The 15,800-nt window shown below is 40.1% G+C and overlaps 2 protein-coding genes across 5 annotated transcripts in view; one reads left to right on the top strand and one right to left on the bottom strand.

Annotated features, from left to right (window-relative positions):
* Positions 1-14,275, top strand: part of hacd4 (3-hydroxyacyl-CoA dehydratase 4) — a 22,323-nt gene extending 8,048 nt beyond the window's left edge. The window contains exons 2-8 of one of the 3 annotated variants that reach the window (XM_008434903.2): positions 6,370-6,476; positions 8,625-8,702; positions 10,002-10,129; positions 10,211-10,320; positions 11,469-11,575; positions 13,171-13,263; positions 14,026-14,275. In XM_008434903.2, coding sequence (XP_008433125.1) covers positions 6,370-6,476; positions 8,625-8,702; positions 10,002-10,129; positions 10,211-10,320; positions 11,469-11,575; positions 13,171-13,263; positions 14,026-14,108 — 706 coding nt within the window. In that variant the 3' untranslated portion in view covers positions 14,109-14,275. Of the gene's footprint in view, positions 1-6,369; positions 6,477-8,624; positions 8,703-10,001; positions 10,130-10,210; positions 10,321-11,468; positions 11,576-12,125; positions 12,627-13,170; positions 13,264-14,025 lie in introns of those variants that run through there. The other 2 variants (XM_008434905.2, XM_008434906.2) reach the window with 2 other exon arrangements.
* The window catches only part of focad (focadhesin), an 87,259-nt gene continuing 85,667 nt past the window's right edge, over positions 14,209-15,800 (bottom strand). For both annotated transcript variants that reach the window (XM_008434901.2, XM_008434902.2), the window contains exon 44: positions 14,209-14,442. In XM_008434901.2, the coding sequence (XP_008433123.1) occupies positions 14,369-14,442 (74 nt within the window). In that variant the 3' untranslated portion in view covers positions 14,209-14,368. The remainder of the gene's footprint in view (positions 14,443-15,800) is intronic.

Genomic DNA, 15,800 nt, shown 5'->3' with positions numbered 1-15,800 from the left:
TTTATGGATCTGCTATCTAAGCCCTACTTAGCCATGCTGAATGATTCACTTAGTTCAGGTGTTCTCCCCCCTTCCCTCCGAGAAGCAAATATATCCTTGATTCTTAAGAAATCAAAACCTCCAGAAAACTGTGGCTCTTACAGACCCATCTCACTACTTAATGTTGATCTAAAAATATTGTCCAAAATTTTAGCAAAACGCCTGGAAAACATTCTACCCCTTGTGATAGGGATGGACCAGACAGGTTTTATCAAGGGGCGTAATTCCTGTAATAACCTCAGACRTCTTTTGAACGTAATCCAGCTGTGTCAGCGGCGCGCGATGGATGGTCTTAAAGTCTCCTTGGATGCAGAAAAGGCGTTCGACCGTGTGGAGTGGCCATTTCTTTTCTATACTTTGCGCCCTCTTCTCCTTCGTCTACCAAATAAACATATTCAAAATCAAAACATGAGTGAATTGTATAATGTCCTTACTTTCTGTGCTAGAAAGAATATTCTGTTACAATGGATCTCCAATAAATCTACTATTTTTGTCTTGGAATATATACCTCTTGACTTCCTAACATGTCTAATCCACTCTAAGACGGATACTTTTGTCCGGATATGGAAGCCCTTCCTGGACTATGCTGAAGGACACGTATCCACCATCTTGTCCCGAGCTTTTATAAATGCCTAGGTGTAATCGTTACAATGTCGGAAACATGTGTGCCCCCCTCATCCYCTCTGTCTTTTCTTTTATGTCTCTTATGGACTGGACTGTTGAGCTCTTGTTTTTGTTTTGTTTTTGCTTTTTGTTTTTTTTTGTTTGTGTTATGTTGTTGTTTCTATTAAACAAAATTAATAAACATATCTACAAAAAAAAAAAAGAATGATCGATCAGCCATTGTTATCATGGAAATCCTCTCTGCGCCGCGGATTCCGGCTGCGGGTTTGAGCGTCTTCCTGCTCAAAACACAGCGCCGCTGCGCGCCCGCTTCGGATGTTATCAACCCATGTTTATTCTTCAGGCAATCCTTTATATACAGCTAAAACTAATTACGAAGTGAATGCTACCAGTCGAAATTTGCATTAATTTTGCGATCTCACAGATTTTGCTTCACAGCAACAAAATACAGCCCATCGTTATTTATTGAAGATTTTACATGTCCAAAAACACAGGAATCTAATGTTTCGTTTCTTTCGTAAGTTTGGAAGCTCATTCCCTCTCACGTCATCGGAAAAGCCGCGGAATGGCGGCGCTTTTGACATTTTTCTGACAATCGGAAAAATATGGTTGACTAATTTTAGCATAACTCCAGTTATACCTGGCCTATTAACACAATTTAAAAACTGGTGTGTAGTTTATAATGTGCACTTTAAGCTCAAGTTGAAAGTGAGACTGAGGGAGGCGGAGTCGTAACAAACTAGATGTTAAAAAAGAGCTATAATGCTATGGACCCCTATGGTTTAACGGATCAATACTCGCTGATGAAAAATCGATACTTTCCGAGGACAGAAAATATCGATATATATCGCCAAATCAATTTATTTATACAGCCCTAGTGTAGAGGGGTGTGAAAAACAGCTTACATTGATTGAACATTTAAATCATGAGTTCTTCCCCAAACCTTGTCCTTAAGGCAAACTGACCTGCGTGTTTTCATTTCAGCAAAACCCTGTTAATCAGACATCAATTAAATCATGTGTGCCGAATTAGGGAAATGCCTAAAACTTGCAGGGCTTGGAGGACCAGTGCTGAAACACACTGGCTTCACTTTGACTTTACTTGAAATAAAGTTCCCTCGTTTCACACCATGACTCAAGCTAACCAGGGACAGGTTCCCTGTGGGTTGTCTTGTTATCGGAAGGTTAATGGTTCAATTCCATCTCCCTGCCACATATCAACGTGACCCCTGGCACGTAACCTCAACTGGTCTGTGCATTAAATAAATGTGTGAATGTGAAACTAGTGTGCAGTGCTTTCAGTGGTCAAAATGACTGGAAAAGTGCTATGTAAGTTTATTTACCATTTTTTAAGTAAACTAAATGATTTGAGTAAGACTGACTTAAATCTGTTATCTTAAACATACTTAATAAATTTGTTAAAAATAAATTAACAAATTGAGTTGGATGATTATAATATATTGAATTGGTGAAACTTAATAAATTAAGTTGGATAAATTTAATAAATTAAGTTGGATAAACTTAATTGAATTGCTTGTTACCTACAGAAGCAATTCAATTAATTGGTTCAACTATTTTCTTTTTAGAGTGTGTTTTATAGGTGATCCACCGTCAGTTGTTGACCTCAACCATACATGCAACCTTTGTGATAATAATTCAATATTGAATTAACATCTTTTGCCAACAAGCCAACAGCRAARCAGCTKTGTGKTTGGGCCATCCCACTCATGTAAATGGTGGGGGTGGACCGCTCCACTCCTTGTAGTAAGTTGTAGATGTTTTTGTGTCAATATATCGCACGCAAACAGTCAGTGAGAATTGCTAWGAACAAGTAAGAAAATGTACAGAAAGGAATCAGCACCGACTATCCTCTACAGTGCTTAATTTAAAACATGATAACCCGCTCAGTAATAAAATGCTCTGACCCAGATCTCGGCTGACATTCATGAGATGTTGATCAGACAAACGCATTTCAGTCATTAGATGTCAACGACAAAACAACATTGATTCAATGACACAGTTTCAACGTTAGTTACATGGCTAGAGGTGGATGGTTGTTTGATGGTTGATCCACCGTCATTTGTCGACTTCAACCTAAAATCAACCATTAATCGGACCTCGGCTTTTCAGTCAGCAGATTTCAACCACAAAACAACATTGATTCAATGACACAGTTTCAACGGTTGGATTGGATGGTTGTTTGATGGTTGATCCACCGTCATTTGTCAACTTCAACCAAAAATCAACGATTCTAACTAATTGTGCGGCAAAGCTAAAGATGTTTGAGGGCTAACTAACTATTTTTCAACGTTGATTTAACATCATGTGCTATCTGGGTCATTTAGTGTTTTACATTTTCTGTGGCGATAGAACATGTCAACAGCATGAGCTAGTACAATTAGAATAACGTGTGTTAAAGTTTTATATGTTAGTTTGAGCTGATTAAATGATCTGAAACCTGATAACATTTTAATTATTTAGACCAAAATGATTAGCTACAGATGAGGTTTGAAACACTGCCACACCCACTGAGATACCCAGAGTGTGAGGGAGAAAAACTAGGTTGATAATTTTCTTTATTTTTTTATTTAATCATATCTGTGTTGTTTTTTCCCTGCATACAACTGTATAAATTTCTTCATGTTTGCTGTTATTATTTGCTGATAATTAACTGGAATTTCCCCAGTTAGAATCATTTTATTTTATTCTGGTGAAACCCATTGACATTATTCTTAAGCATACAGTCACAGTAAAAATAAGTTTAGAGTTTCACATATCAGAACATAATAAAAACAATATGGCTTTTGTTCTAAATGTTACTAGATCTAAAATACAACAGGTTCTACACTCTGATTTTGTCAGAAGAATTTCATTCCACTCGTCAATATTTCAGTTATGTTGGGGAATGGACTTTGGTAGAGTCATTTTAACACCGCTACTCTTTTTCTCAGCCATTCTTGAAATGTGGGCTAAGCATCGGCTCACATTGAGTCAGAGGATTTCTTGGTCGACTCAAAAACTGCCAGTTGTGTATGTCCTGAGGCTAAAAAAACCCCACCCAAATCACCATGCCTCCCCCACCATGCAACAGTGCCAATAGCTGTTATTAGGTCTTTGTGCCGTTGGCTTTGTCAGATGGTGAAACTTCTCTGATTTCCTTAATTTTGGGTTATGAGCTGATGGTCTTCCTCCACAAAGGTCTTAAAATCAGCCCCTGTATCTTTCTGCTGCCCATGAGAGAGACAGACTGACCGTCCCGCCTACCAGGTCACCCCACTGTCACCAATGTGCCTATTCTGTCACTATACTTAATGACTTTTCAAAAAACATCAGCATTGGCCAAAATTGGAATCAATAGGTCAGGCTTTTTCAAGATCGGTGATCCAGAAAACTGCAATCGGTGCACTTCTATTTGTATTGCATGCTTTTTGTTTTTAGAGTGTTTATAGCATGGAGGTGATTTGCATGTTTTAGTGGATTTTATTGATTGGTTTCTACTCTCACATAATGACCCATACTTGTGTAAGCTTACATCACCTATCTGGGAGCATCTCTAAGCGGTTAAAGGTGAAAAGCACACAGTCAAAGTTGGCAGATCCCTCCCATTCCCATAGAAGGGCAATTAACAGTAGAGGAGCAGCAGAAGGCCAGGCAGAGAAGAAAACTTTCACTATCAACACCAGCAGGTGGACCTCTGCTGGACCACCAGCAGAGGTCCACCGCTTCTGCTGCATCAACAGCAGAAGCGGTGGACCTCAGTCTAGAGCTCTTCCCGTTGAGTGAATATGAGTCTAGCACTCATTTCTCCCCTGACATAATTGATCAGAATGACTGATGTCCAGTTGTCTATGTGCTGTCCACTGTGTACTGCCCCCTTGTGGAGTCTGCTTGGCCCAAATAGAACTGGACTCCCAGGAGGCCTATTTGTCTATTTTCAGATTTTTTTTCATAAAGTCTATAATCAAAGGAAAATTACTTACGAAGCTGAAACACCTACTCTCAATGCTACCTGACACGCTATTGGATGGTCTTTGCAAAACAGTCAAACAATTAGTGCCAGTCATTTTCTTTGATGCTGATGGCTGAACCTCCAAGAAGAGCAATATGGAAGACAGTTGCTGTTAGCTTCTAGAGTAGTGCTAAAACTGTTTCCACTGTGTGTATTACTGCATATTAAAACATTTGGTGTTTGAACTATTGAAATTCACAATTATAAATATTTATAGAGGAGATCTCAAGTATTCTGTTTTTTAAGCTATGTGGCTGTATTCCCTCACCTCATTAAAACCATGAGTCCACTGTAACTGTAATTTACCTTTTTTACATTTTTTATTCCAAATGTGTGTTTTGGACAAACTTTTCCAAACAATACTATTCCAGTAAACTTGTTCTTAAATCAGATGCAAATTTATAAACCTAAGAGAAACTTTTTCCTTCAACTCTCCCACACCAGCCATGCCTGTTGGGTCTCTTTCCATGAACACTGCTAGTACATTAACATTTAGAGTTTTTGTCATTTTTGTGAGCATTTCCTAACTTTGGGACAAATTTGCTGGGACATCCATTCCTGGGAGGTAACATAATTACTTGACTGTGTTATAAAATGACACTATGTGCCTGGAAAACCCATAATACTTCCCCTTCAAGGCTCAGAAGAAGGAGATGTTGCAGAGTTAAAAGCATCAGTTTAGCAGTTCCTTCTGATATATCCTCACCCGTCATTGTCACAGCAGACAGCGGAGCCAGAGAATTTTCATAGAGGTGGCCAGGATGGGACTGTTGCTCACTCAAAGGTGACCAACTGATTGAAACCAGAGCCATTTCACGCACAGCATACGGATAATTTACTAAAGATAGATAATTTTTTTAAGTTATGTTAATAAATACAGAAGAATATTGATATTATAACCGCTGCCACCACCTGTTTTGGAGGGAAAGTGCTTGCGCTTATGGGGCCGCTTGGCCAATGATTGGCCTCCCCTGTTGTGAAGTTATGAAAACATTTAAGTAAGGAAGATGTGAGTCATCCGATTCTTCTCAGAGTAATTTATGAAAACAAATGGTGACTGATCAATAATATGCTCACATAATGGCTCAGCTCTGCAGACAATTACTACAAAATGATGCAGTATGTCAGCAGGTCAGGTAAAGGTGGGTTAGTCTATAAGGTGAACATGCATCCTGTCCGACATATATCCATTATTTATGCATTATATATTATCAGTTAAGATTGTTAGACTGTTGAGGATGATGTTTGTCATAGTCTCTGCATATGCCTCTGACCTCTCTCCAAATGAGATTTTCTTCCTCAACAGTCCCTCTTATCACACTTTTTTGCAGTGAACCACCAGCATCAATAGGTCATAAGCAGACATAAAACCCACCATCTGTACAAGGTTAAAAATGTTGATCAGTCCAAGGTCTTTAATAATGTTCAGCTTAAGAATTTATTGTGCTGAAAACTCATAAGAGCATCACATAAGTGCATGAAGCATCAACCCGTGAAGTTTCAACAATAAACTGTCCAGTTCCAGCAGAATGGACATTTCAGGATCAAGTTTAAACGGAGAGAGATAAGAGGTGCTAGAAGATACAAATAAGGATACATCTTATAAAGCATCTCACAGATATGAAATCAATCCAGTGTATCTGAGTATTATGTAGTCTTTAGAACTAAATATCTTTGTGACTTCTTCTTCTCCCGCAGGTACAGCTTTAGGCTGGTCTACATTTTCTCCTATAACTTGTTCCAATTCTGTGGTCACACATGGATCCTGGCTAACACCATTGCAAGATTTTTTACCTTTGGTCAAGGTAAGTTAAAAAGAATAAAATATGATAATCCTGCTGCGACAGACTGGTGACCTGTCGAGGGTGTATCCCGCCTCGCGTCCGGAACGTTAGCTGGAGATAGGCACCAGCAACCCTCCCGACCCCACTAAGGGACAAGGGTGTAAGAAAATGGATGGATGGATGATAATTCTGCTGCATTTCTGTCCTCCAACATGAATGCCGAAAGCCTCTCCAGAGCTTGTTGCAGGTTACATTGTTGTTCTATGATTTGAATTGAAGAAGTCAACATACTGTATTTTCCCAACAGAAAGCTGGATCTATCTGGTTGAAGCCAAACGGCACAGTCAGCACCAGGCTTGCTGGTTTTTCCACTTTACGTTAAGTTTATTGAACAGGTTGAGGGTCATGAAAGTGGGGGGTGATGAGCAACAGAGAATGAAAGCGACTGAACTCTGCAACAATCGTTTTATCAAATAGTGCTTCTTTTGGTGGTTTCTTCTTGTTAATATGTAATAGGTGTTAATAGGTAATAGGTATTATTCTCCACTGTTGCCCAGTACTTGCTTGTGGTGGCAGATAGGTTCAAGGAAGATTGAATTGAATAGGCAAGTCTTGTTGTCCTGGGATTGTTAACTGTGGAATGGGAAACTAAACTGTACTGGATTTGAATCAGAATCTGCTACATTGGAATGAACTGAAATTTATCAAATGGATATCATAAACTGTTTAAAACTGTATATAAATGCAGTTTATACATTTATATATAAACGTTTATATCCTGTGGAACTTTTTTTACCTTAAAAAGTTCCTGTGGAAATAACACTGAACTTAATTGACATTAATGTAAAAAAAGATGGAGGTAATTATGTTGAAGTGCAGGCTAACTAGACATAAATTGAAGCTTATTTTTATGAAAGAAGTTCTGGATTACTGATAAATCTTGGCCTTCACCTGGGAAATTAATTGAACTAAAACTGCAGGTTGTTAAGCAGAAGAAAACCAGCCTGAGGAAGCCTTTAAATCCCAACATTTACAGGAGGATGCTTGTTTCAATTTTTGTTTCCTTTTTTTGTAGTTGCTAATTTACCAAAATACAGCAAATATTTTTCTGAAAAATCAAATTTAATATCAGATTGATGGTTGTTGGCATCAGGCAAGACGGTTTGGTAATTTTAGAACCTACCAATCTACTGGAATTTTCACGAGAGGTGGATGGATTACAGTTTTCTGGTTAATCACTGATCATAAAAAAAAACCTGTGTTGCTGATTCCGAATTTGGCTGATACCAATGTTTTGTCTAAAAGTTGCTAAATTTAATGACAAAATCGCTAAGTTGTCAACAGTGGGGTTGACAACTTGGCGATTAACTTAACTTTTCTTTATGTTATTTACAAATATTTTGCCTTCACAATAAGTGCAAATAAGGTTTTTGTTAGGATCCTGGGCGGTTGCTTTGTAGTTTGATTTCATTCATAGTTTCATTATTTTTTTGTGCTACTTTCTTATTTTGGTTAGATCTGTCTTGTTCTCGTTTTCCTTTGCTTCAGTTCTTAGTGTTTCTAGTTATGTTTAATTTTTATAGTTATTTTTTGTCATGCTAGTTTATTATGTTTCTTTAGTCAAGTTAATCTGTAGTGTTAGAATTACTTCCCTTTTCCCTGTGTACTCTTCCTTGCCCCTTGTGCCACCTTCTCTCCCCCTTCACCCACACCTGCAATCACTTAGCTCGTTAGCCCAGGTATTTGGTTCAGCATTCAATCTCCCCATTATTTAAGCCTTTGTTTCTGACTCATTAGTATCCTCTCTTCTTGTCATCATTCCTGTCTGCTCCCCATTGTCGGATCCCCCTGGAATTTATGGTCTTGTTCCTTTTTTGCCTTCCTCTGCAAGTTTCTTCATCTTTTCATTAAAATCACAAAAAAAATCAACTCTACGTTACATACCTGCTTCTTAATGGGTCCACTCTACAAACACTGAACATGACAGAACGATCCAGCCAGTAGGACCCAGCAGAATTCCTGTATTTCAGAGAATTTTAACAATTACAACTCACTTAGAAAAGAATTAATTGACACCATGGCAAAAACATGTTCACTACCCCGAAGATTTGCTTTGTGGCGACAAAGTAAATGCAGTGCAGGACTAGATTCCAAATCTCCCTTCCATAGGCTTAACGGGGTTGTTGAAGGAGGCAGAGTGGCACCATCAGGCAGCTCTGGCAGTAATGGCTGACAATCCACCTCCAGGTTAGTAATAAGCGCATATCACATCCAGTATTAAGCGGCTCTACATTGGTCCCAGCCTTCTGTTACTCCTTCCCGGACTCCACTCTCCAGATCTCCAGCCGCGGCTTCATCTTCAGCAGCCGCAGTCACGTCTCCTGCCACATTCCCAGCCAGCAACATCAGAACCCATTCTTACATCAGCAGCAGCACCTCAGGCTCCAGGTTTCCACAGCCGTGGAGCTAGGTTGTACAGCTAGCTCCTGGGCTCCAGACTACCCCGTCTCCGAAGCTCCACAGTGTTTGTCAGTCTCCTGAGTACCACAGTTCTCTCCAGCCCCCTGCCTCTGAGGGATGCAAGGACGATCCGCCTCTGTTCCCAGTGCCACTTTGTGATTCCCCAGCTCCCAAGCCTCTACATCGGTCTAAGACATACACCAGTCTTAAGGGGAGGATTTTCAGGCCCTTCAGCTGCCGCCAACTCTTCAAGTTCCACTGATGCCGGTCAGCAAGCGACAAGCGTCCTGGACTCGTCATAGCCAACAACTCTGGCCTTGAGCTCTTTGTTGAGATAGAATGCTGTTCTTTGGTTCTAAAGTATTAAGAACTCTTCTAAATCCCAGATTTTCCATAACAGAAAATGGCCTCATATAACCTGCAGTAAAAATGCCAATGTATGTTGTTAATGCTGCAGCAGGCACATGAGTGTGGAAGCTGAGATGCAAAAACATTTTTCAGCATGTCTGCAGTGTTGGTAATTTCTTCACTTGTGGTGGTCGTGAAGGTCTCTTTGCATTGTGCTAGTGTTAGTCAAGGTGCACAGTAATATATTCTTGAAGTTTTTACATATTGTTCATGTCTTGTTAATATGTAATAACTCTGTTGCCGTTTCTCATTTCTACTGGAAACACAAAATTCTCCCAAACAAACGATTTAAAAGTATTGGGGGCAACTTCTATTGCAACTTTATCGGGTGAAGCCACACTGACTGGGACTGGCGTTACTATCATTGTTTAAATTCCACAGCCTACCTGCGTATTTGTTACTGAACATGTTCATGACTCTTCATGACTTTGACCAGTGTCCACATCTTCTAATGGTTGCTTCCAGCAGGATGTTATGAAGACCAGCTTATCTCAAAATGACAATGAATTCATCTACTTCAAAGGCGTCCACAGTCACCAAATCTCCAACCCAATATAAGCAGTTTTAAAAGTAAACTGCTTATATCCAAAGAGGTTTTTAGCAAGCTGTACCTAATAAAGACTCTTGTGAGTGAAAGTAAGACTCTTAGATGTTTCTCTAGTTTGGCGATCGTTGCAGATGCTCTGGCAGACACGTTTTACTCTGTGGGTTTTGTGATGAGCCTGTGCCAGCTGCTCTCCATTCTGGAGATCTTCCACATCGCAGACGGCATCGAGAAGGCTCGGCTCCTTCCTCGCTTCATCCAAGTGTGTGCAGCAGTTCACCTCTTTGTCGATGCCTTTTTGATTTTAACCAATCTCTGGTTTCATCATGATTTCTTTGATTAGGTGATTGAGAAAAACATTCTGCTGATTATGGTCATCATGTTGGAAGAAATCCAAAGTAAGCCAGTGGTGTCTGTGCAGTTTTTCCTGTGGAATATACTGGACCTCTTACGGTGAGCAAACAGCCAGTCACATATCTTATGAGCACCAAGCCCGTTTCAAAATCAAATCAGAAAACAATCTGATTTGATTTTAACTCACATGAATTATGAGAGTTAAAATCACGTCAGTAAAGACAGTCCATTTGTTTTCTTCCCACACCTACTCCATGGTGTTCATATCAGAACTTCAAGGTCTGTTTTTACAAAGGTTCAGAGGCTTTTGGGGATGCTGCTTGCTAACCCGAAATTATTTTTTGTTTTGTGCTGCTGTGCCTTGGTTAAAAAACAACACTGTCACTTTCTGATGCTGACTGGAATTTAACTCTGCTTCCTTCAGTTAAAGTGCAATTAGAGGAAGTGGATTTGTGTAGAAATACACCTAAAGAGGACATTGCCAACTGTAATATCCAAACACACTTCCCTTATCAGGTCAAAGAGTGCAACACACTGCTTCCCTTATCAGGTCAAAGAGTGCAACACACTGCTTCCCTTATCAGGTCAAAGAGTGCAACACACTGCTTCCCTTATCAGGTCAAAGAGTGCAACACACTGCATGTTCATGGGTGCGTTCACACTGCACCCTGAAGTGACCCAATTCCGATTTTTTTGCCGGGGACGTTCACACTGCCTGTAAATGCGACCTGTATGCGTTCAACAGTGTGAACGGGCAAATGACCTGAAAGTGTCTCGCATGCGCACTAGAGGGCGCAATAGCGTCAGCGTTCTGTCAACTGCCATAAAAAGAAGTGCTCAGTGTTTGCGGAAGTAAACATGGAGGCTAACGGTGGAGCTTAGCTTACACATTTGAAGTTGTTGTCCGACCGGAACATATTAACAACTTAATCCTCATATAGTCCGTCATGGTTGTTGTTTTTCTTCCCGCTTGCACGTATCAGGATGCAGAATAGTGAGATTTGTTGAGAATCAGTGACGTTCAGTTAGGATGAATGCGACCTGAATGGTAGGCCGCATTTGAATCGGATACGTATCGGATATGGGTCACATTCGTAAAAGAATCCGACCTGTGCTGTTCACACAGCCATGAAAAGATCGGATACAGGTCACATTACGTCCAAAAAATTGGAATTGGGTCACTTCAGGCTGCAGTGTGAACGCACCCCATGTTGCCCGTCACATCTTGTGCGTTGTCTTTACTTCAGGTACCCTCATGAACTTCTGTGTGTTATGAAAAGACCTTCCGTCGCCATGTTGTGGAGCCGTTACTCTCTTTGGATCCCCTTATACATCCTGTCAGTATTCATTGAAGGTGAGTAAGCTTCAGAAATCTGAATGCATGCTGTGCCTTGAAAATCATGATGTTCCCTAACATGTTTCACATGTTGTCGCCTTTCAATCAGAAACTTCATTGTTCTTCACTTTACATCACAGAGTAACACAAAGTTGTGAATATGAAGCAAAAGAAAAATGCAGAAAAACTGAGACTGAGTTAGAGGTTCCACCACCCTGAACATCTAGCCAGTTGTTTTAAAATGGTCTATTTAAAGTCCAGATTGAAATACAACTGAGAATCTGCTGCAAAACTTCAGCCAATCAAATGTTAAAAAAAACATCTTCAGCTTACTGGTTCCAGAGACTAAAACTGAAGCTGCAACCAATGATGGTTCTGCAGCAGGGGTGTCCAAACTTATTCTCCCATGGGCCAAAATCAACAAGTTGAAAGTACAAGGATACAGTACAAAGATAAAAACTATAACTTTTTAAAAGCTAACTCTACAAAAAATGTTCAGTTTTTTTTAAAAAATCTGCTCTACATTAAATTATGCAGAATTTTAATGAGTATTTTATTTTTTTTGTAGGAAAGAGGTCAATGTTGAGCCAAATTCTGAAAAGGAGTTTTCCATGTTTGTCTCACTAAAAGAAAGGCATGCAGCGTGTACATTATGTGGGACTCAATTGGAAAAAGTATATACAAAAATTAAATCTATTCTCAGTACAAGAACAGGATGTGGGTCACTGTACTCCGTCCGTCGGTCGTCGGCTCGTGGGGGTAGGAGCTCAAGTAGGGAGGCCCAGAATTCCTTCTCCCCAGCCACCTGTTCCAGCTGGTCCGGGGGAATCCCAAGCCTTTCCCAGGCCAGCCAAGAAACATAGTCTCTTCCAGCGTGTCCTGGGTCTTCCCCGGGGCCTCCTCCTGGTTGGGATGTGCCCAGAACACCTCACCAGGGAGGTGTCCAGGAGGCATCCTGAAAAGATGCCTGAGCCACCTGAACTGGCTCCTCTCGAAGTGAAGGAGCAGTGACTCTACTCCGAGTCCCTCCCGGATGACCGAGCTTCTCATCTCATCTCTAAGGGAGAGCCCACGGAGAGCCTACGGAAAAAACCATTTCGGCCACTTATATANATATATATATATATATATATATATATATATATATTTATCTGGTTTATTAAAAGATAAATATTCTGTGTTGTATCTAACTAATTTTGTCCAAATGAAATAATCACAATCTCCTTCCACCACCTTTGCTGGGGAGGCCAATCTTGAATAAAAGTCCAAGGACCCCTCGTCCGCACTTTGGACACCTCATTCTACAAAATACTGACTGGAAACAAATGTACAGCCACGCTTTCCTTTTTGTAAAGGACGTTGAAAGTTGGGTATCATTAAGGGGCATGAATGGTTTTATAAAACCTTAAATGTAAGCTACTGATCAACAACACACTAGGTGTTCTGATGTGCAAGGGAGGTGGTGAGAAACCACAGGAAATGGAATGCCAAAGAACTACAGATTTTTAAAACGGGATGTGTGTGAGAAGATCTCATTCCGGCTGTGTGTGTACGTGTTTGTGGGCTGCCAACCTGTGCAGTCAGGTGAAGCTGAGGCCAGTTCTGTTCTCCAGGTGTCATTATTTATGAGGCGCTGCCGTACCTGGAGACGTCAGCCCCCCACCTGCCCTCCCTGCTGCTGCTCTACCTGCCGCTTCTCGCTGTGGGTAAGGAAAGAAAGCAGTCCGACTGAAAACACACACACACTGCATGGGGCCTTCATTATGTTGCTTTCACTTTTCTGATATTTTATCTTCATCCCATCTCAAAGGTTCTCTGTTATAAAGATAGAAACAGCTACGTTGGGCTCTGATGGACATTAGAATCCAGTCCTGATGTTCTGAAGATTCTCCTGGATTATGTTTCAGATCAGAGATATCTCTGATGAGGTTTCCTTTGGATTCTCAGAATGACTGCAAACAGGAGCTGCAGTTGAGAGCTCTGTTGCCTAGCAACAAGAAGGTGCTGGGTTCAATTCCAGCCTGGGCTTTTTCTGCTTTGGGGTTATCATGTTCTCTCTGGGTACTCCATTTTCCTCTCTAGGGAACTGGGTCTGTGGCTACTGCTTGGCTGTTCATCTGCAGGCCACTGACTATTGGAATCAATGGTTTTTCGAAATCAGTATTTCCTAACACTGGTCCTCAAGGAATACAGACGTACTTTTTAGATGTTCCCCTGCTTCAACACACCCCTCATTTGTTGGTTGTATCACTTATGCACAAAACTTGGCTGTTATACGAGAACAATAGGGGTACAACTCAGGGTAATAGATCCGGTATGGGAGGGATTTCTGTGGTATATGTGTCTTTGCTATTGCTTTGTGTTGTTTACATAAAAATACAATTCAAAGTATTTGATCAAAAAAAAGAGTTAGAGATAAAATCCTAAGCCAGCCTTTCTAACGGCAGCTGTGTTGGTGTTTCCTGCAGGAGGCTCAGTAACAGTCTGGCAGCTGCTGAAGGAGAGGAAACACCATCTAGAGAAACGCTACAAGAGTAAGAAGAAGAAATGACTGAGTTGGATTATTCAGGGACAACGGGATGACTCTGTTTTCAAACCTTCTGATTCATCAAACAAACATTTCAGATTGCACAAAAGGAAAAAAGAAATTCCAGATTTTTGCAGCAGTTTAATAAAGACATGTTTCTGACTCAACTCATGACTAAACATAGAGCAACAGCAACAGTTTCCACTCAAGTTTTTTTCACCAAGTAGGAGATGATGTTGTGTACAAATGTCACCATGGTAACACCCCACCATGGATCTTCTGAGCTACCAGCTGTAAGCTCTGGTCCACACGGCTTTCTTCTTGAACTCGGTGGACGACTTCAGACCCAGGAGAGCAGCTGGAACCAGATCAGAACATGGATGGTCAGATGGACAGCAGAATTAACATTACAAATCACTGTTTATATCAGGAAGGTCTAACTGATGTTCATTCAGGTGATTTGTACAAGTTGCCTCCTACTACTAGCAATGAGGGGGCTCCATCTATGTGAAGTCAAATTTACTCCAAATTGGAGTTCAGAGTTGGGCTTCGTTATTAAGTCCAACTTTGAACTTTAAATCCCAGAAAAAAAATCACATAAGCTTAAAAGATAAATCACATTTTCTGTTTCTTAAAGATGTGCCTTCATCTGCTGGATATGATCATTTAAAATAAAATGTTAAAATGGCCTAAGGAAACCTGGACAAAGCTTTCAAAGATGGTAAAAAGATATTGCTGGTTGGACAAAAAGTCATGGAATGACCGCTGGGTTGGGTTTCACTACATATCGAGCATTTATTGCAATATCAAGCTAATATATTTCTGTTGTATTTTAGACAAGTTCTGAAGCTATCAAAATACTAAAGGTTAGTTCATGTGTTTCATTTTGCATTATGATTTATTTTTTTGCTATTAGGACATTTATTTAGGAAAGTTTTGAGGAGGAACTAATATTCAGGATGTTTGTTCCGCTGGGGCACCTAAGAGAGATGCACCCCTCTGGTGAGGTATGAGGAGAACAAGGGGTATATGCCACGGACTTCCGCTTTAGCACTTCTGCATTTTTATGCCACATAGAATGATTCCGGTGCGCAGGCAACAGTATGTTAACAGTGGCTCCTCGGTCGCTGCAGGACTATTAATGATGCTTATATAGCATCATAGACGTCCTGAAACGCTCCAACAACAACAAAGGATTTAAAGCTGGATGTGTCAAAACTTCACAATAACTTTGAAGGTAAGTTAATAAATCGTTTGTATTCATCATAATGCCTCATATGTCTGACGTAGCTAACAGGGACAAGCTTACAAAGGTGCTATGTAAACGTTAAGTGTTTTGATTATCTGTGCAGTGTGCAATCTACATATCTATGCTTTATAGGTAGATAAAGATATATATCTATATAAACATATAGATCTGTCTATATTGTGCCCAAGCTAAAAGTCGAAGCTGAAGTTAGCTTCCGAATGTAGCATCTAATACGAAAATAGTTAAAGGGCGATTACACTTAATTTTTCACTATCTTGAGCTTTTTTAATGTGTTGTACTTTAAAAATAACACCTAGACATTTCAAACCTAACTATATTATTCTGTAGTCACAGCTGAATAAATAGAACATTTGTGAAACCTTCTAACTGATTTGTGAAATTTGTAAAATGTCAATAATAGATTCCAGAACACATTAGATCTGAATTATTCATTTGGCATTATTATT

Source organism: Poecilia reticulata, linkage group LG18 (genome assembly GCF_000633615.1).
Source record: "Poecilia reticulata strain Guanapo linkage group LG18, Guppy_female_1.0+MT, whole genome shotgun sequence".
Lineage (NCBI taxonomy): Eukaryota > Metazoa > Chordata > Actinopteri > Cyprinodontiformes > Poeciliidae > Poecilia > Poecilia reticulata.
Note: the sequence above shows the minus strand (reverse complement) of the source record. Positions and strands in the feature narration are given on the sequence as shown.